We start from the raw sequence: 19,250 nt of genomic DNA on the forward strand, positions 1-19,250 counted from the left end.
CCGAGCCCAGGCGTAGTTGTAGATGTGTAGGGCGCAAGCAGTGATACAGCGGGGGGCACTTGGGCACACGACCCTTTCATGATGATCCTGAATTGATGCGACCTTCCGAGGCACTGAACCTCGTCAAGCAGCCAGAAACCCTTGTATCAAGTAGGATAGCTGCATCTTCCGCTTCATAATTTTCTTCCTTTTTTGACTCGTTGATTTTCTGGCCTTCGGAGATGGATCTGGACATTGAGGCTAGATGGACACGTCCCGGCCCTGAAGCGCCCACCGGCCAGACAATGGAAGTAGTAGATTCGTCAGCGCAATTTCCTCACGGTGGTGGAACAGGGGAGAATCCAGCTTTTCTACAGCAATCCAAAACCCCTATTTTCTTCAAGTATGTTTGAGTTCCATGGGAGCAAAGGCGTGTCAGCAGAGGAAGAAGATAACGACACTCTCATTGCTGAAAATTATGGCCACATATCAAAGCCTTCTATCCTAGCTTATGAGGACATGCGTAACGTTACTGCTGGGATGGCTGGTCTTTCCTCTCAAGTTCATCTCGTACAACAGATATTGCCCCCTTGAAAGTGATCTATTTATGTGTTCAACTGTACTTTGAACACTTTCAGATAACGGTTTCCTCTGCTCCACCAGGGAAAGTTCCAGGTATGCCTTCTTTACTGTATTTTAGCTGCCATCGGAAGTAGTATTTACGACGGGCCAGCCGAGGGATGATACTCACCAGCTTAGTGGAGATTGCAAGACAAGCGGTCAACCGGACGGTACGTACGTTTTTCAATCCGTCATCATCCAGACCCTTCACTTTCAACTTAGTACTGACTTCAAGCTTGTGCATGCTTGCAGCAATTCAGCTCACCTCTTGCGCTACATAATGATTCGGTACTTGCTCCGACAATGGTGCTACTCAGCCTTTCACTCTTGCTGTGCGGAACTCGGGAAGGGATCATGCATGCGCAGTACTAACGATATGGGCTCGTCACCCTGTGCCCTCCGATGTTGGCCTCCCGAGGACTTCTCTCTGAGCCGAGTACCATCCCGTTAGAGGCCGATGTCTCTGTCCGGGACTGGTCCCGATGGGTTGTGGCCGAGTCTCGGAAGAGAGTCGCCTACTTCACCTGGCGATAGTAGTCTATCTACACTCGTATCTTCGTGAAGACGTTGCTAACGTCATATAACAGTCGGCGAGTGTGTCCGATTGGTAACTTTTGATCTTCCTCTGATTATCTTGGAAGCCATGCGAGTCCCTCTGTCTTGCCAGGGTGAGCTTTGGCAAGCTTTGGAGTTCTTGGAGTGGGAACGACTTCAAAAAACGGGATGATGTACGGTGCAAATTAAAATCCCTCTGCATGCTCAGAGTGCTCGACTAAACGTGATACCTAGACCAAGAATCTGACCTCCATCTTCTCGATATGCTTCAGACACAAGACGTCCATGACACGCCTCTTCGCCCGCTTGAGGACATGACGCTGATCATAGCCACCTTTGCGGTGTATGTTGGCGAGCGACAGGCTACGCGGTAGTTGGCCGCCTGCAAAATACTACTAGGGATTCTTCATGCCCCAGGTTTCACCCCCCGCTGGACAAGTTCTCGGGGAGGATCTCTCAGAAATCGAACGTATTCTTCTTCACTTCCAAGGGCAAGCTTCTGCACAAGCTACAGGAGACCCCTCTATGTTTAACGTGACCCACAGCTTTCAGTACACTGTTCCGGCTGCTGCGGTTTCTTTCGTGCCGGTGAATGTACGCAGCCGCTAGATGGATGGCGAACGCCCAGGCGGCTCAAACTACCACGCAAGATGTTGCACGACGGTTGCACGACGGTTGCAGACGGAACCCAAGCAGTCTCAGAGCAGTCTTCACCATGCGGCGCGACTTTTTCGCTTGATTCGCTCGCAAAACTCCCAGTTAGACTCCCTGGATTTCCTCATCTTGATCATCGCGATCCTGTATATCTGGTACTATGACCGGTTCGCGCCATGAAATCCGCTACCATTCCCCGGTAGCCCAGGGAGTCAGTCAATCTTGCGGATCGACCAGGATTTAGACCCAGATGCTCAGGCATAGTGGATCAATCATGGGGAGAATGCGTCCGCCGTCCAACTGCATATCAGCGGCCTGGAACTGCTGAACGGCGGAGACAACGTCCCGCGCATATTGCGCGCTGCGATCAGGATCCTCGATTGTAATAGAACTTGGTCTCAGCCGTCGAATGCGATCAGAAGTGCGCTTCGTCAGAAGTTATCAGGAGAGATACACCCTCGTTTGAGCTGGATGAAAAGTGAGGACGGCCGTTCGGCTTGGTGGGTCTGGATCTTGCCTTCGACTTTGGTCAGGCGGTTCCATTTACTCTGCCGAATGGTATCATAGAATCGATCATGCCAGGCATGGCTGGCAAGCACTTATCCAGGCCGGTAGGGGCTGGACAAAAGCGGCAATGCAGTTGCAGGGCGTGCTAGCGCACACTCTGATACACGTGCAAGCACAACCTCACTTCTTACGACATGATTTCTGAGGTGAGGATTTTTGCGGCACTGAACCGTGACAGGTTTAAAGTTGGGACGTTGAGGTCATCAGCTGGGATTCCTTGAATGATTGTATGATTGTATCAGTGGGGAAGTGGTCCCGCAAAGCTTGATTGCCAACAGCGCGAATACCTCCACTCTTGCACCCCGGTCAGCCGCTCGAATTGGGAGTTGTGAAGATGCTAGAAAATACTGAAATAGCAAAATAGCTCCATGTGAATGACAGAGAGTATCCACCAACAGGCAAGGGTCGTACCTAAAGTCCGCGCGCGCAGGTGGTGGCAAGTACTGAAAGCGGCAAAAGGCTTCTCCTTCCCCCATTCCTCTGGCTTATATCCGAAAGTCAATTGCTTTGCACCGCTTCCCCTCACATTCACTCTCGCTTTTCTAACCTCGGTCTTCCATCCCTTCCCCTCCTCCCACTGCCCACTGCTCGCTTGGACTTCAATCCAGATCCATGGTATATCAACCTATACCCGTATGCTCTTTTCTCCTACAACCTGATCCTCCTCCTCTTCCCAGCTCTGATCCCGTTTCTCAATCTCTGGACTCGGAGTGAAGTCGCAACCATGTATGGCTATTTACTGATTTCACAGCCGACGTTGCAAGGCGACCATTCACTGATACATCTCCGGTAACAGGGTCTATACTGCATCTTTTGCCTTCTTCGAGGCTTTGTGGGAGGTACGATGCCTCGATCTCTGATAGTAGCTAAGGCTAATTTGTCAGGCGGGGGTTACCCATGTTTTCGTCAATTTGGGGTCCGATCATCCCTCCATTCTAGAAGCGATGGTCAAAGGCCAGAAGGAGAAACCCAACGAATTTCCGAAGATAGTAACATGTCCTAACGAGGTGAGTTGATCTCTCTATCGCCAATGCCGGCGCCATCGGCTTTAATCTTCGCACCAACCCTGACACCCTCCATGCTTAACAGATGGTGGCTCTCTCCATGGCCGATGGTTACGCGCGTCTGACGGGCAAGCCGCAATGTGTAATTGTTCATGTTGATGTTGGAACGCAAGGTCTAGCTGCCGCTATCCACAATGCTTCTTGTGGTCGTGCTCCGGTCTTAATCTTTGCCGGCCTCTCGCCCTATACCATTGAAGGGGAGATGCGTGGTTCTCGCACTGAGTACATCCACTGGATTCAGGATGTGCCAGACCAGAAGCAGATTGTCTCGCAGTATTGTCGTTATGCGGGAGAGATCCGCTCGGGGAAGAACATCAAGCAGATGGTGAATCGCGCCTTGCAGTTTGCCATGAGCGACCCTCAGGGCCCTGTCTACTTGGCGGGTGCTCGAGAGGTCATGGAAGAGGAGATCACGCCGTACTCGATCAACCAGAAGCAGTGGGTCCGAGTCACTCCATCCGCATTACCTTCGGAAGGAGTGGAGTTGATTGCCACGGAGCTCGCAGCTGCCAAGCAGCCACTGGCGATAGTAGGATACTCAGGCCGCAATCCCCAGGCAGTGAAGGAACTGGTCACTCTAGCCGACACCTTCAAGGGTCTTCGTGTTTTGGATACAGGTGGATGCGACATGTGCTTTCCGGGAGACCACCCCGCGTCTCTCGGATTGCGCTTTGGCGTTCATGATGCGATCAAGACGGCGGACTTCATTCTTGTCGCGGATTGCGACGTTCCATGGATCCCGGCCATCTGCAAGCCTTCCGACTCCGCCAAGATCGTTCATGTTGACGTGGACCCTCTTAAACAACAAATCCCTGTGCACTACATCAACTCGAGCGCAACCTTCCGGGCAGAGTCTGCAACAGCCTTCAAGCAGATCAACGAGTACATTGCATCCGACTTTGCGCTACAACAATCCATCAACACGGCTGAAAATAGGACCCGGGGCGAACGCCGCGAGCATGAGTTCAGAAAGATGCGCAAAGCGATCGCGGACATGGCCATGATCCCAGCAGGCGGAGAAAATGCACCGTTGAACGCATCCTACCTCATTGCTCAAATCCGAGGCGGATGTCCCACTGACACCATCTGGGCGATCGAATCTGTGACACTCACCGGCATCGTCTCCGACCAGATCGCCGCCACTCTTCCCAAATCCTGGATAAACTGCGGAGGCGGTGGTCTCGGGTGGTCCGGCGGCGGCGCCTTGGGCATCAAGCTCGCGACTGATTGCGAACACGGGGGCAAAAACAAGGGCAAATTCGTCTGCCAGATTGTCGGTGATGGCACCTACCTTTTCTCGGTGCCTGGCTCCGTATACTGGGTTGCCCGCCGGTACAACATCCCCATTCTGACTATCGTCCTCAACAATAAGGGCTGGAACGCGCCGCGCAGGAGTATGCTCCTCGTCCACCCCAACGGCGATGGCTCCCGGGCCACTAACGAGGACCTCAACATCTCCTTTGCGCCCACTCCGGACTATCCCGGCATCGCGAAGGCTGCTTCCGGCGGTCAGTTTTGGGCGGCGCAGGCGTCGACCGTTGCGGAACTCCGCCGGCTGCTGCCTGAGGCCATCAAGAGTGTGCAGAATGGGACTACGGCTGTTTTGGAGGCGCAGCTGGATGGAACGGAGGGGAAGTATGTCGCTAAAGCCCTTCTCTGAAGTTCTTTCTCAACCTATAGAGATAGTACAGGCTCTTAGATAGATCCTGAAGCAATATTTAGGCAAGCGGAGTACAAGATGGTGAATCCATTCTGCACACATCAATTATGACATTTTAAGTAGTGTCTATGGTACTCTAGCAATCCCTGATCATGTAGTAAGTACGAGACACCTCGTGTCTGAATCATTTGAGCAAGCAAAATTCGATCAATGCATTAGTCCTACTGGGATACTTGGTTACCTAAGTCAGGATCTCGAGCAATCTTATTCTCCGCCCCAGCATTTTCCAGCCTTGTTGGAGACGATGAAGACAAATAAAGACAAGAAGCAAAAACCGACGTTAAGTCAGCGAAAAGCCCAAGCAAAGATAAAGTCAAATTGAATAGATGCCCTTTTTTTTTTCTTTTTTAATTGATTCCCTTGCAAATCCCCAGATCAAACGGGAGCGTCGGAGTCCTTGAACTTGGACAGCTTGAGGACGTTCTTGGCGTTATCCCTGCCGACACGGAGGTAGCCATCGCGGCCTCCGAGGACCTTTTTGAGCTCGTCGGCGTTGTTGTCGAACCAGCCGCAGCCGTTTTCGAGTTTCTCGTAGGGGTAGTCGACGCTGAACATGATTCGGTCGACGCCGATCTCCTCGGCGACGTAGCGGAGGGTGTTGGTGCTGAAGTGGCCGCTGGTGGTGACGTAGATGTTGTTTTTAAAGTAGTGGAGGACGTCGCGCTCGCACATGGTGTCGCCGTTCTTCTTGGCGAGGGGCCGCTCGACGTCGTTGATCCAGTGATTGGCGCGCCAGAAGTCGAAGGGGATGCGCTCGCCGAGGTGGCCGAGGATCAGCTTGAGGTTGGGGAAGCGGTCGAAGACGCCGTTGGTGATGAGGCCCATGGTGTGACGGGCGACCGAGTTGCAGAAGCTCTGGGGTGGGCCGACCAGGTACTTGCGCGCCTCGTAGTGCTCCTTGTAGTTCTCGCCAGTGGGCGCCGCCGGGTGCAGGTAGATGGGCACGTCCAGCTCGACGGCCACGCGCCAGAACTCGTCGTACTCGGGCTGGTCGTAGTACAAGCAGCGGCCGCGCTCGTTGGTGTGCTGCACGTCGTTCAGCAGCGCCCCGTGGAAGCCCAGCTCCTTGACGCAGCGCCGCAGCTCCTTGCCCGCCTGCGCCGGGTCGTGCATCGACAGCGCCGCAAACGCCCCCAGCCGGTCGCGGTGGTCCTTGATCTTGTCCGCGATGTAGTTGTTCACCTCGCGCGCGTGCGACTCCGCCTTCCCCTGGTCCCGGATCCCCTGGATGCCCGGCACGGTCAGCGACAGCACCGTGTACCCGATCCCGTTGTCGTCCGAAATCTTCAGCCGCTCGCCCGTGATCGACTTGATCTGCCGCAGGTACCGCTCCAGATCATCGGGCGCCACATAGATGGCGGCTTGGTCACGGCTCTGATCCTCGTTGGACGGGATCTCGAAGGCTTCCTCGATGGTAACCTTTCCGCGCATTTTGGTAGGGGGGCTTAGGGTGTCTTTGAAAAGATTGAAGGAAAACAGGGTGTTGGTATCTGAAGTAGTGAGCTTCGAGCGAGGTTGTGAATGCTGATGCGGTGCTTCAGACGCTGAGTTGTCTTTGGATCCTCTGGCAAGTCTCCCACGCCTCGACTGCCATTATATAGATCAACTGGGGAGAGCAACCATGGTAGACTCGACACGAAAATCCATGTTGCAGAGGATTCGGTCCACTGTGACATATCCATGCCAACGTCTTTGGGCTTGATGAAGTCGGGGTTGAGGTTCTAGCTCGGAGGGGAGGGAGGACGGGCTGATAGTCCCAGATTCAATGTCGACTCTCGGTCGATTCTTCCCAGGCCTCTCTTCTGGCGGGGTAGTGTGTGCTGCCATTCAGAGGCGTTGGTTGAGGTCAATGGTGCATGTGATGGTGATCGCGGGGTGATGTTTATTTTGGCCTGGGCTGACTGAAGTGGCTTCGTTGCGAGCGGAAGTGGAGGAGAGGAGGAGAGGGGGTGGCCATGAACCACTGACTCGATGCACAACTATGCAGATGCCTCAGCTTTACGGCTACGGATGCAGTCTTGCTTCCGGCGACATTCCAGGCTGGTGTTTCCTGGCGATGAACAATCCAAAGCATAACCGCACATGAGCAGGCCACCAATCGTGCAGTGTAAGTACGGAGACAGTAAGTTACTGTAAGGTTGGAACTACTTACTAACGGAGGAGCAGGACGACGGATGTCCCGATGCCAATGCGATAAGCCTAACTCCGATGCCGGCGATAGCCTTATCTAGACGCTAGGCTGTCACACCGCTGAAATGTCATGTTACTGTTTTACTCTCGACCCCTGCACAATCCCTGCTTCAAGATTCAGATTCGTAGAAATCTAGTAAAGAACTGACATATGTTGCAGTAATCGGATTGACCCCACAGTCTCAGAAATGTGGAGACGAGCGGCAACTCCATTTTGGGGAATTAAAATCCACCTTGTATACAGTGCAATCGCGGTATCTGAGATACATATCCCGTACGTACATCCTTCCAGCACGTACTGTAACCCCGCCGCGCCCTACAGATGACAGCATTCGCAATCCGATAGAACCGAATGCACCACGCCCTATTCCGTACTGTGTCTCAAGTGCATGCAATAGATCCACTTGCTCCAGAAATAATGCCTTCTACTTTCCAATCACTGTCACCTTCAAAGCTGAGCTGCAGTCCAGTTTGCAATCGTGGACAAATCGCCGATGCAGGGCGTGACGCTTGTCGGCGGAACCGATCCGCCCGAGCTTGACTAAAGCGGAGCAAAAAAGCGGACGGGCAGCTATCGATGACTCTTTTATTATTCTCTCGTCTTTCCTACTCAATCTTCTCTCTTCGCTCTCCCACTATTCTTGCTGCAACTTGTTTTCACACGAGAGTGCATTACTTGCGCAGCAATACCATCTTACTTGCAACCTATTGTCTTCCACATCCAAACTGACCATGAGCCCCCCCGCCGCTGTGGACGTTGATTCGGGCTCGGCGTCCGCTACCGGACCATTGACAGTCGACGCCATCCCGGCACTCAGAGCCAAGAGCGCAAAGATTCCCTTGGGAGTTGCGCCTGCAACTCATAGTGACCTCTTCAAGAGCCCAGTATGTCTATTCTCCGGTTATGTGAGTGGCGCAGGAAACTCACCCCTCATCTTCTCCTCATAGTACTGCTATACCAAGCCACATGCCAAACGCTGGGATGGTGAGTCGTCCACTTCTACTTTTTCAGACTGAACTCTGATCTGTTTCCAGATGTTTTCTCCATCGAGGCAAAGGCTCGGAAGGTGCGTCCGTCATAACTCACTGGCTGGCCCGGTGGCTCAGTTTGCAGCTAATTTGGTCTACTCGGATGTTTTCTAGACCTCGACCTTGAAAGGCGCCGCGCAGTTTCTCAAGAACCCAGGCTTGATTTCCCTGGGCGGCGGCCTCCCCTCTCCGGAATATTTCCCCTTCGATGAACTCTCTGTGAAGGTTCCGACCCCTCCTGCCTTCTCTCCGGAGGAGAGCCACAAATCCGGCTCCGTTATCACTGCAAAGAAGGGAGACAGCCGCGACGGAACAAGCTGTTACGGTCAGTGGCAATACTTTCTGTGCTCAAGGGTTTCCTTGATTAATGAGACGGTTTTTCCATAGATTTGGAGGTTGCGCTTAACTACGGCCAAGCCACGGGATCCCCGCAACTGCTGCGCTTTGTCACGGAACACACAGAGGTGCGTCAAAAACGGGCAACACCACACGGCTAGAATGCTCCACCGATGGCTAATCCTTAAGGCCAGCTTATCCACAACCCCCCATACTCCGATTGGCAATGCTGTTTGACGCCTGGCAGTACCTTTGCCTGGGACGCTGTTCTCCGCATCCTCTGCAACAGAGGTGACTACATCATGATGGAGGAATACACTTTCTCGAGTGCTAAAGAGACTGCGCTTCCTCTTGGCCTGAAGGTGGCCGGTGTCAAGATGGACGAACAGGGTCTTCTGCCCGAGGCACTCGACGAAATTCTCACCAATTGGGATGAGGCTACTCGCGGTGGCGCCAAGCCTCGCGTACTATATACCATTCCGACAGGTCAGAACCCCACGGGTGCAACTCAGGGGGTTGAAAGACGTAAAGCTGTATACAAGGTCGCCCAGAAGCATGACATTATCATTGTGGAAGACGAGCCATATTACTTTCTGCAGATGCAGCCCTACACTGGCGCCGATGGCCAACCCGTGCCTCCTCCGGCCAATCACGCCGACTTCATCAGGTCGCTGGTGCCTTCTTATCTGAGTCTGGATGTCGATGGCCGCGTTTGTCGGATTGAATCCTTCTCCAAAGTGCTGACTCCTGGTTCGCGCGCCGGATGGCTGGTTGCTCCGGAGCAATTCATTGAACGCTATAGCCGTCACAGTGAGACTACTGCTCAGAACCCGAGCGGCATCTCTCAAATTCTTCTGTTCAAGCTTCTGGACGAACATTGGGGCCATTCTGGATATCTTGACTGGCTGATCAACCTTCGCATGCAGTACACCGGCCGCAGAGATGCTTTGGTGATTGCTTGTGAGAAGCATCTTCCAGGGGAGATTGCCAGCTGGGTCGCACCGGATGCCGGCATGTTTGTGAGTTCTCAGATAATGTTTCACGAGATCGATTGTTTTCAACTGACTGGTACAATAGCACTGGATTGGCATTGACTGGCAAAAGCATCCCGGCCTCGCCGCAGGCAAGACCCGCGACCAGATCGAAGAACAAATCTTTCTTTCTGCTGTAGACAGCAAGGTCCTTGTCTCGCGCGGTAGCTGGTTTACGGCCTCCGAAAGCTCTGGTGAGGGGAAAATGTTCTTCCGCGCAACTTTCGCTGCCGCCAGCTCGGAGAACATTGAGGAAGCCATCCGGCGACTTGGCGAGGCTCTTCGGGTGCAGTTTGGTCTATAAGCAGAGCACTTCTTCTTGATACCCATGGTTGGATAAGTATATATGAAAAGAGATTTAGGAAGTAGTAGACGGCTTGTGGTGCAATGGCTTGGATTCTCCGAGGACTCGACTCGCTGATTTCCATGCTATACTTCTACTGCATAAGTATTTTACAGCTAGAGCTAGACGGAGATCTTGAACTTAATGAAGTATCGTTCCCTTATCGTCACAACGCATGCTTCTGTGCCTGCTGCGGTCCGTCATGTCCGGGATGTGAAGCCCGAGCATCGAGGCATCATAGCCGCGTAAAAACAATTTTCCGGCAATGATCCGCAGGAGAACAATTGATCGGAACTTTAATCAAACGTTGTTCAACCCTGAATCCGCGTTACATGTCGGAATTTCAGTCCTAATGAGATAATGGCGAGCTAGTTGGACGGCCTCTAATCTAAGACTGATCTGTCGTATCTTATATACTCCTACAGTTTCTTTTCGCTGCCTGGTGTTCTGTCGATTTAACTCATAATATTGGAACCCTTGTCACCCCCCTTTGTTGGCCAGCTGGATTGGTATACTTAGGACTTAACTTGTTGGTGAGTTGGACCTCATTCCTCCTGAAAATTGAGATATTCTCTTTGTGCATTCCGATGTTCCATCAACCATTCTCTGTCGACATTCTCTGTTCGAATTCAAACACATTCCATGTGTCCTGGTCGCTGCGTGTGCCATTACTCATCACGTGATTCTATGCAAGATCATACCGCCATGCTCTTTAGCTGGAATATGGAACTGTAAGCTTGTCTGTCTCATCGAGATGTGGAGTCCAATTGCTCGTCTGCAGCTCGGAGGCCTCAGATATACGATGCTTTTCTGCCACCTGATTCTTCAATTGCAGGACTGACTGGCTATAGCATGAGATATCACTTTGCGGTGTGCATACATCTTTAACTGGCCGAACACAAACTCACAACTTGTGCCTTGGAAAAATCCGATATCTTTATCGACTTGCTGTGAATATCTGTTCACTTGCTTAATCTTCTTTCTAGTTCAATTTGCCCCTCGGAGGCAGAGACTGAAAATACCAACCACGTGGTCATTGTGTTTATAAGAAGATTCACTGTTGACACCAGGGCTGGAGCGGTCTTCCGGTCTCTGAAACAACGCTAACGCCTTTTGGCCTAGCGTTCCCGCCTACACATCTCACTCGTGGCACTCGCCGATATACGGGGTCTGTACCAACAAAAAAGGAGCATCGACGACGGTAAGTACCTACATGTTTGCAACACCACCTATGAGCTTTCAATTGCAAAAACAATTCAGAATATGAATATGAACTAACTTCGTAGTAGTTGACGTGCCTTTTTACGAGGCAATTCGGCTGGAAATTGGGTGCGGGTGGCAAGTTCGTGGTGCTACACCAAACGACCTCGCTGTGCTGGTGTTGGAGAGCGGACGAATTGGCACATACACCTTCGACAGGCGATACATTCATCTGAGACGGTCACTTGGGTGATCTTCAGGTTCTTCAAGGTGCGTGACCATCAAGATGGATTATCTAGTCACTCCGGCTCGCTTTCCTGTCTCCCTGATTCCTTCCGCCGCCTTCTTCTTTACCCTCCCTCCTTCGCAAATCCCTCACAAATCCCTCCCCTCTATCACCCTCTTTTCTTCGTGAAATACCATCATTGGTTCTCTCCATAGCTTAATCAAGCATCCCTTCTTTCTCTATATTTTTCTGGTTCCCTACTTTCTCGAGCCCAAGCCTCCATCCTTCCGCTAGCAGCATAGTGGGTTGACCATGGATGGCTCAGGGATTTCCCAGCGCCTTGAGGGTGTCTACGGGTCTGACTCCTTGCTCATCGTTGTCCTTCATTGTATGGTTTCAAATATGCTAACCCTTTACTTGTCGAATAGAGCGACATCCGGGGTTGCAACAGAACTTCAAACAGAGGTTAAAAAGCCTACTGTTGGAGAAGATCAGGGCAGGCGCGAATTCCAAGGCAGGCTTGACGAGGAACACGTCCAAGGGTCGAACGGCCGTTAGTATCCCATGGCGAACAATCTGAGATGGCTGTGCTAACAACGAATTCACAGTTGTTTGGAGTAGCGACTCCGACTGGTCGTCCGAAGGCGAAAAGTACGTTCAGCTGCTACTGATCATACGGTCTTCGCTTGATATCATTGCTAACCTGACAGGTCTAGGGATCCAGTACCCTTCGCGGTCTATCGTACCAAGCCACTCGACCCACCAACCGAAGAGGAACAGAAAGCCTCGACGCGGTTCAAGTGGCTCCGCAAGAAACGCAAGGCATCCAAGGAATCAATACAGTCCGCGGAGAGTGATACGCAGGGCCACCATCGACCGAGCCCTGTAGGGAAATCGGCCCACGTTTCGAAGAAAAAGCGCAACAAAAGGTCAAGAACGCCACCTCTTCTTGACAGGCTTGCGCTCGGAGACGCCGCCCTACGTATCCAGGAAGCAAAGGCAATCTCCACGCCGACTCCCGAAGCCTCGGAAGAGCTATCGCCTGGAGGCAACATCCCTAAGCGGCCATCTCTCAGAAAGCTTCTACACATTCGATCAAGAAAAGGTCAAGGAGGCAGTGACTCTACGTTGGACGATCCGTTGACACCGTTAGAAGAGACATTGCTTGCAAGCCATAATCCACTTCTGTCTGGTAAAAGCAGCGCATACCCTAGTCCAGTGGAGGCACCAATCCATTCACATTCTCACTCGCGGGAATCCAGCGGTGGGCCAGCTATTCGTTGCTTGCTCTGTTCGGAAATCGTTCGTCCAGCACTAGGAGGAGATTGTCACTCGGTCGGGCCTGAGGCACCCAACCAACCTGTTCCTCCAAGCGCCATTTCTCCCTCGCCAGATCCAGTCATTTCCAAGGATTTTCTCACCCCATCCACTCCATTCTCTCCCCCTTTTCCTATTCCTGAGGATCCTCTCACTCCCGCCTCTACTATTACGCCGCAAGACCCAGCCTATCTTCTTTCCACCCCGCCAAACCTTGCCTGTCCTACTCTTCCTTCGAACTCTATCAACGAGAAAGGACGTGATAGAAGTGAGCAAACTTGTGACGCAGCTTCTTCTGACGAGGAATTTGTTCTTGAACCACCGCGGATTGCCCCTAAGAAATCCAACAACTCCACAACCGATCTACCTGCCGACACGATGAGCCCCCCGAGAGTCTCTCGTTTCCTCGACCCCGCTATGGCGGCCCTCACGAAGCACAAGGCTGAAGCCATGAAGCTCGCACGCGAGCAAAGCTCTGCAGTCCAGGAGATGTGCCGCAGAGCGAAGACTGAAGTCCCTCCGTATGAATTCGAGGAATTGATCGGCAAAGGCTCCTATGGTCGGGTCTACAAAGGCCACCAACTCCCCTCTCGCAAACTCGTCGCCATCAAGGTATTGGACATCGACTCAATCGACTACAAATCTCTTCGAGACTTTCGAGATGAATCGATCAAGGACTTTGTTCGTGAGGCCAAAGTGATGAAGCAGGTCAAAGACTCGGGCGCGAAGAACATCAACGAAATCATTGAGGCTATCTCCATCCATTCACAGCTGTGGCTAGTTTGTGAATATTGCCCTGGTGGCAGTGTTAGGACTTTGGTAAGTGCTCTGCCCAGTCTTTGGTTCTTCTCATTGTCAATCTCGTCTTGTCGGTCTTTCATTGCAACTCCTGGCTGCTACTGTTCATTGACCGCTGATACCTGTCCTTTTCAGATGCGTGCCACTGATGATCGTTTGGAAGAGAAATTCATCATCCCAATTGCACGTGAACTAGCGGCTGGCCTCCGTGCGATTCACAAGGCCGGCATCATCCATCGAGACATCAAAGGTATGGTTCCCTAGCTCATATGTCCTCTCCAGCAGCATCACTGACACTCTTTGGCTAGCCGCGAACGTTTTGATTCACGAAGAAGGAAATCTCCAGATTTGCGACTTTGGTGTTGCTGGCGTCCTTCAGTCTCAGTTGGACAAACGCTCGACCTGGATCGGAACCCCTCATTGGATGCCGCCAGAGATGTTCTCGACCCGTGGCGAAGCTCATCAGTACGGAAGTGAAGTAAGTGACACGTGTTTCGCGTAGGCGGTATCAATGCTGACTGGCTCAGATTGATGTTTGGGCGTACGGCTGCACACTTTTTGAGATTGCTACGGGCAATCCTCCCAACTCGAACCTTCGGGAGCGCATGCAGATTGGGAGACAGCTGAGCCGCAGCGCGCCTAAACTGGACAACGCTAAATACAGTGATGGCCTCAAGAGTCTCGTCTCGTTCGCCCTGCAATCGAACCCCATCTCTCGACCCGCGATGGCAGACATCCTCACCCACTCTTACATTGCCGACACCGAAGAAACTCATCCCACCTCGTCCTTGAGCGAGCTTGTCCGAATGTATTACCAGTGGTCACAAAGGGGCGGACAGCGCATCTCATTGTTTCATCCAGGCGGTGCTGCTGCTGCAGAAATGCCAGATACTGAACCAAGCGACGAGGATTGGAATTTCAGTACCACCGATGGTTTCGAGCGTCGCTTCTCCGTCCTCGACCTCGATCAGCTGGCAGCCTCTATCGCTGAGCTGGAGGCAGAAATCAGCCCTACCACCAAACCTCAATCCATGCCAGACATTCCTGATGAACCGGCCGAGAAGGAAATGACAATCGAAGACAAAGCAAACTTTGATGAGCGAGTTCGCCGTGGTGCGGAAGCCATGGAAGGTCTTTTCAACGAAGACAAGCCGAGCTATACCTACGAAACAAAGAACGACTTCGTCCCCATTGAACCTAAACCCCCCGTATCTGACCTCCCTCTGCGCACAGACACCGACCGCTCTTCCGTCACTTCCACCTTCATTGACATCGACATCGGCTCTTTTGACTCGGCGCACTATGCGGCAGGAGCTTCATCTGCGCAGCCCTTCCAGCTCGCAGACGCCGATACTATTCGTGCAAACAGATCCAGCGGTCGTCAACAGCGCAATTCCACCGACGGTCGCTCTCGTTCTTCAAGCAGCGGTCTCAGCAGCACTCGTGATGCTGACGATGTTCCATTTCAACCATCAACCGGCCCGCGACCCCCCACCATGGACTGGAAGTTCCCAGTTTTCATGCAGCCTGCCACTGAGGATCCAGAGCCCGAACCCACGTCCGAACCTGAGCCAGCGCCAGGGCCTAAGCCAGTTGAGCCAGACACCTCGGAGAAGCGCGCTACGATGGAATGGACATTCCCTGTGATGACTGCTCCTGCCAACACTGTACCTGTGAACAACGTAAGCGATGCCGATGTCAGTCGCGACAACACTTTGAAAGCCCCTATCATGGACTTCCAGAACTCAGACACCGTACGACACTCGAGCATCGGTGAACCTGGCGATTCCCGACCCTCGACGTCGCGATCCGGCGATTCCAACGTGTCTGCCAACTCTGAAGCCGACTACGATCCTTTCCGATTCGACCGTCCCTCTACACCCCCGGGAGCTCCCGCTGCTGGCGAGCCCAAGACCTTCAACGAGTCGGACTTTCCTACAATGTCATTCGGCGAAGATGAAGAGCCACCCGTTCTTGACGGCCCAGGGCCAGATGAGGAGGAGGAGTCGACTCCTGCCTGGCAGAACAATTCCGGGCGAGTACACTCCCACTCGGAGCCATTCCCCACCGCTATCCCCGTTAAAGAGCTCGATCTGGCGCCGTTTCCCTCTACGACAGACTCTCCTACCTCCGAGCCTCTTCCCACCACTCGACGCACCCTTCCGATTCTATCTACCGAAGACACAGAGCCAATACGGTTTCCCGACGTCCCCATTCCCCGGCTTGATGCTTTGACCGAAGGAACCGGTGAAAACGCCATCAGGGAGGAACTGGACAGAATGCTGGATGGCTTCCTACTTGCTCTCAACGCGACGGGTCGCGCAATTTCTCAGACTACGGTTGGGCCTGAGGCGGAAGTCAACTCTGACATTGTTTCTACTCCGGAACACTCCGAGTGATCTAGGGAAGGAGATCTTTGGGGGAGTACTTGGAAATGAAGCAGTTTGCTGCATGCATGTATTTGACGCGATGGAAATAATGGACTCATGAATTCACGAGAGAATGATCTTGCAGGTTCGAGCATTGTATCTTCAACGAGGTGCATTCTTTCCAAACAGTTAACCAATAAGGTCTTTAAACCAATGAAAAAAGTTTCTCTTCGTCGGTATAGCTATCTTAGTATTCCTGAAGTCAAATGTTTTGGGCAGGCTGAGTAGGCGGCCGGGGATGGAATGTCAGGCATGCGTTCAGAATGCACTCAGATCGGGAAGGCAAATCCCGGTTAGGAATGCGAGCAGTCAACCGGTTCGTCCATGCACCGTAAATCTTCCAACCTGTCACATGCATGACTTCATGCAATGAAGAAACCAAGATTTATTCTTGTATCTGCCGTCTCCCCAGCTCACACACCATGGCACCAAAACGACACGAACGGGGCCCGCTTGGACGTGTCAGAGACGTGATTGTGGATACTGCTCCATCTTCTATATGCACTTTGCCTGAAAGTCCTCGCAACCACCGGTTTTTGTCAACCATCCAACCCCTCCTCGTTCCGCCTACTGCACCCAGTCTAGCAGAGACCTCACCCATCATGGCTGAGTCGAGAGTCGTATCCCCTCCATCCAGCCCATCCGTCTATCCTCACTCGTTCGCAGACTGGCAAGTCGCCCTCCAAGCCATCAAACTCCTCTATACCCAGCGCCAATACAAGCAATGCGCTGCACGCGTCTCGGAGGTGCTAAGGACCGCGCCAGAGCCAGTAAGTATCTAGCTCCTGGGAGGCGAGTCGAGGGTATCTGGATCACCCTCCTCGAGCGTGCTTGCGTGAGTCGAGTACTTACACCGATGATTCCAGATCCACGCCGTTCATAAGACTTTCCTCTACTTCTACAGCGCTATCTCTTATGAGGCAATGGGTCTGTCCGCTCACAATTACTCTCGCAACAAGCTTCCATTGCTGCACTTGGCCCTAGAATCTTTTGTCACCTGCAGTGCTGTCCTTCCGGGTCCAATTCCAGCTATTGAGCGCTATTCAAACACCTCCGAGGCTTTATTTACTTCGATTCCCTCGGACTCTTCCTCGTATTGTGATTCCCCGGGATCGAGAACTAGGCCCTCGAGCCTTGCAAGCAGCCTGGCGGATATGATCGAGCGGTCTCTCCACTATGGCAGCGCGAAAGAAGATCCTTTCATCTCACATGACAGTGGTGATGAGAGCGGACAGTCGCATAAGAAGCTATGCACTGAGATTCTGGCTTCGAGTGCTAGTCACAGCTCTCTGGTTCCTTCGCCACTGAACGTTAGAAAGCCTTCCGGAGCATCGATTTCCAGCTTTTTGGACACCACACTTGGTGACGCATTAACTGGAAATGAGACAGACGACTCCAGTGCCCTGATAAATCGGCCAGCAGTCAACAAGGTCGGCACAAACAAGATCGTCCTTGCTCGCGCACATCCACTTCCTCTCATAATTGACACAGGACATGCTCGACCATCTTCTCCCGACCCTGGAGAGCGCGCAGACGCCGCTTCCCACTTGCATGGGGGACAGAGGGTTCCTCCATACCCGACCGAATACTCGAGCCACATTTCGAACTTCAACAGCAGCATCCGCTCTCTTCAAGCTCAGATCAACTCGAGCATTGCGAGAAACAAGGCCACAATCGAAGAGGTCACCGAGATGCAGCTCACTCGCCGTAGATCGAAGAGTGTTCGCCGCTCGGCTTCTTTCTGGAGTTTCAGTCCCATCAACGAGAAAGACGGGAAGTCCGCTTCTTCAGCTGCTTCTTGTCCTAATTCTGCGGATAAGAGCTCCGGACAAACGCTTGTTACGGAGAGCATGGATCAGAGAATTCAGAGATTACGCAGTGAAGGGTGGCAGACGGTCGGGATCAAGTCCCGGCGTCGAGGCTGGAAGGGAGAGGAGTACTACCGTGCCTACTGCGCAAGGATCTTGGGTGAGCTTTATCTCACGGAGGAGAATTAATTCTCTGTTTGCTTGCATTTCTCTAAATTGGCAAGGAGTTGTTGGCGTTTGATTTATATTGTGTCTGTTTGCCGTTGGGTGTTGGTCTACTGGAGTTCTTTGAGGGTTTCCTGTGCCGCGTTCAAGCAAGCGAGCAGGATTGCATATGCATAGCATGGTTGCTGGGTTGGTTCATGGCTTTGATGGGTTTATAATTGTGATGGTAATTGACCTGCTGGTCGAAGGACGCTTGCACGAGATGCGAAAAGAGAAGGGCATCCGCACGGCTTTGAGATGTCGAGAGTAACATCGTTGAGTCAATCCCCAGCGCGAGATGACGATGGACAAGAAAAGAGAAGGACTGAGATGGAGTACAGCTGTATGCGCAGCTGCACTGCTTTCTCTTGCATGCACAGGAGTTGGGTGATGAACTGTACAGTACACGAAGCATCACGCATAAGTTCACGGTGATCAAATTGTAACTTTTCTGACAGGCGATTAGGGGTCGCATAGCCGAGCGAGGAAACGTGTCAGGTCTGTTTCACAGAGCTCAGATAATAGCTCCAAATCTGCATGATCCAATCAGCTACGCTCGAAAACAACGACGAACTCTGTGGCTGGTAATAAGTGATTAGTTACTCTCTGGAGGACAGCTTCCATTACCCATTATTGAGAGAGTCGGAGCTGAGACAGATTCCGACGTACTTGTACTGCTTGGGGGCCAAAAGTCGCTCGCTGCCTGGGCTTAATTTCCACAGTACGAGTACGCATTGCTAAATTTAGTTAGTGGCAGACATGGCATTTGCGACAGAGGCCAAACATTTCAGCACTGCGAAAGTCGCAGTGGGTGCTTTGTGGGTTCATTATGATTGTGTACTTAGTGTCTTAGACTTGAGTAACTATTTGCAATCAGCGAGAGAGAGGAGGCACCAATATTGGGTGTCCGGGACTGGAGATTAGACAGGGCTGATTTAGCGTCAGGGACTGGCGGTTTCAGGTTCAGTGCGTTGGGTTCGGCTGGGTGCCTGATTCACAAGGCTGCATACACGGTTAGAGTGTCGAGTACCTCTGTAGTACTGTGTAGGTTAAAGTTCAAGTAAGGTGGAGGTACTATAAAGAGAACTCTATAGTTAGATGACTGCGAGGGTATTGTGTCAGTGTAGAGAATACTGTAGACTATTGATCCATTGGGCTGAGGGCGTTTGATGAGCAGGA

The 19,250-nt window shown here is 52.3% G+C and overlaps 5 protein-coding genes across 5 annotated transcripts; 4 read left to right on the forward strand and 1 right to left on the reverse strand.

Annotated features, from left to right (window-relative positions):
- Nucleotides 1-2,943: 2,943 nt before the first annotated feature.
- On the forward strand, nucleotides 2,944-5,192 carry BP01DRAFT_310599 (putative thiamine pyrophosphate enzyme). The gene is made up of 4 exons (XM_025572424.1): nucleotides 2,944-3,102; nucleotides 3,173-3,215; nucleotides 3,261-3,383; nucleotides 3,466-5,192. Coding segments are annotated over exons 1-4 (1,803 nt in total). The 5' UTR covers nucleotides 2,944-3,100; the 3' UTR covers nucleotides 5,101-5,192.
- Nucleotides 5,193-5,508: 316 nt separating this feature from the next.
- On the reverse strand, nucleotides 5,509-6,676 carry BP01DRAFT_73366 (amidohydrolase family protein). Its single transcript, XM_025580055.1, has one exon. It carries the CDS (start codon nucleotides 6,589-6,591, stop codon nucleotides 5,536-5,538), a length of 1,056 nt encoding a protein of 351 aa, XP_025435172.1. The 5' UTR covers nucleotides 6,592-6,676; the 3' UTR covers nucleotides 5,509-5,535.
- A 1,135-nt stretch (nucleotides 6,677-7,811) lies between these two features.
- On the forward strand, nucleotides 7,812-10,244 carry BP01DRAFT_332036 (aminotransferase-like domain-containing protein). Its single transcript, XM_025573066.1, has 7 exons — nucleotides 7,812-8,235; nucleotides 8,299-8,335; nucleotides 8,386-8,417; nucleotides 8,494-8,704; nucleotides 8,767-8,843; nucleotides 8,910-9,734; nucleotides 9,793-10,244. Exons 1-7 carry the CDS (start codon nucleotides 8,083-8,085, stop codon nucleotides 10,048-10,050), a joined length of 1,593 nt encoding a protein of 530 aa, XP_025435173.1. The 5' UTR covers nucleotides 7,812-8,082; the 3' UTR covers nucleotides 10,051-10,244.
- A 2,966-nt stretch (nucleotides 10,245-13,210) lies between these two features.
- On the forward strand, nucleotides 13,211-16,029 carry BP01DRAFT_287204 (putative serine/threonine protein kinase; the record flags this gene model as incomplete). Its single annotated transcript, XM_025571492.1, has 4 exons — nucleotides 13,211-13,651; nucleotides 13,766-13,880; nucleotides 13,939-14,108; nucleotides 14,158-16,029. 4 exons carry the CDS (start codon nucleotides 13,211-13,213, stop codon nucleotides 16,027-16,029), a joined length of 2,598 nt encoding a protein of 865 aa, XP_025435174.1.
- Nucleotides 16,030-16,593: 564 nt separating this feature from the next.
- BP01DRAFT_332042 (uncharacterized protein) lies at nucleotides 16,594-18,056 on the forward strand (the record flags this gene model as incomplete). Its single annotated transcript, XM_025573067.1, has 3 exons — nucleotides 16,594-16,829; nucleotides 16,926-17,369; nucleotides 17,445-18,056. The coding sequence occupies exons 1-3, from the start codon at nucleotides 16,662-16,664 to the stop codon at nucleotides 18,054-18,056; spliced, it is 1,224 nt and encodes a 407-aa protein (XP_025435175.1). The 5' UTR covers nucleotides 16,594-16,661.
- Between the last annotated feature and the right edge of the window lie 1,194 nt (nucleotides 18,057-19,250).

The sequence above is a fragment of the Aspergillus saccharolyticus genome, assembly GCF_003184585.1.
Source record: "Aspergillus saccharolyticus JOP 1030-1 unplaced genomic scaffold BP01scaffold_2, whole genome shotgun sequence".
NCBI classification, from domain to species: domain Eukaryota; kingdom Fungi; phylum Ascomycota; class Eurotiomycetes; order Eurotiales; family Aspergillaceae; genus Aspergillus; species Aspergillus saccharolyticus.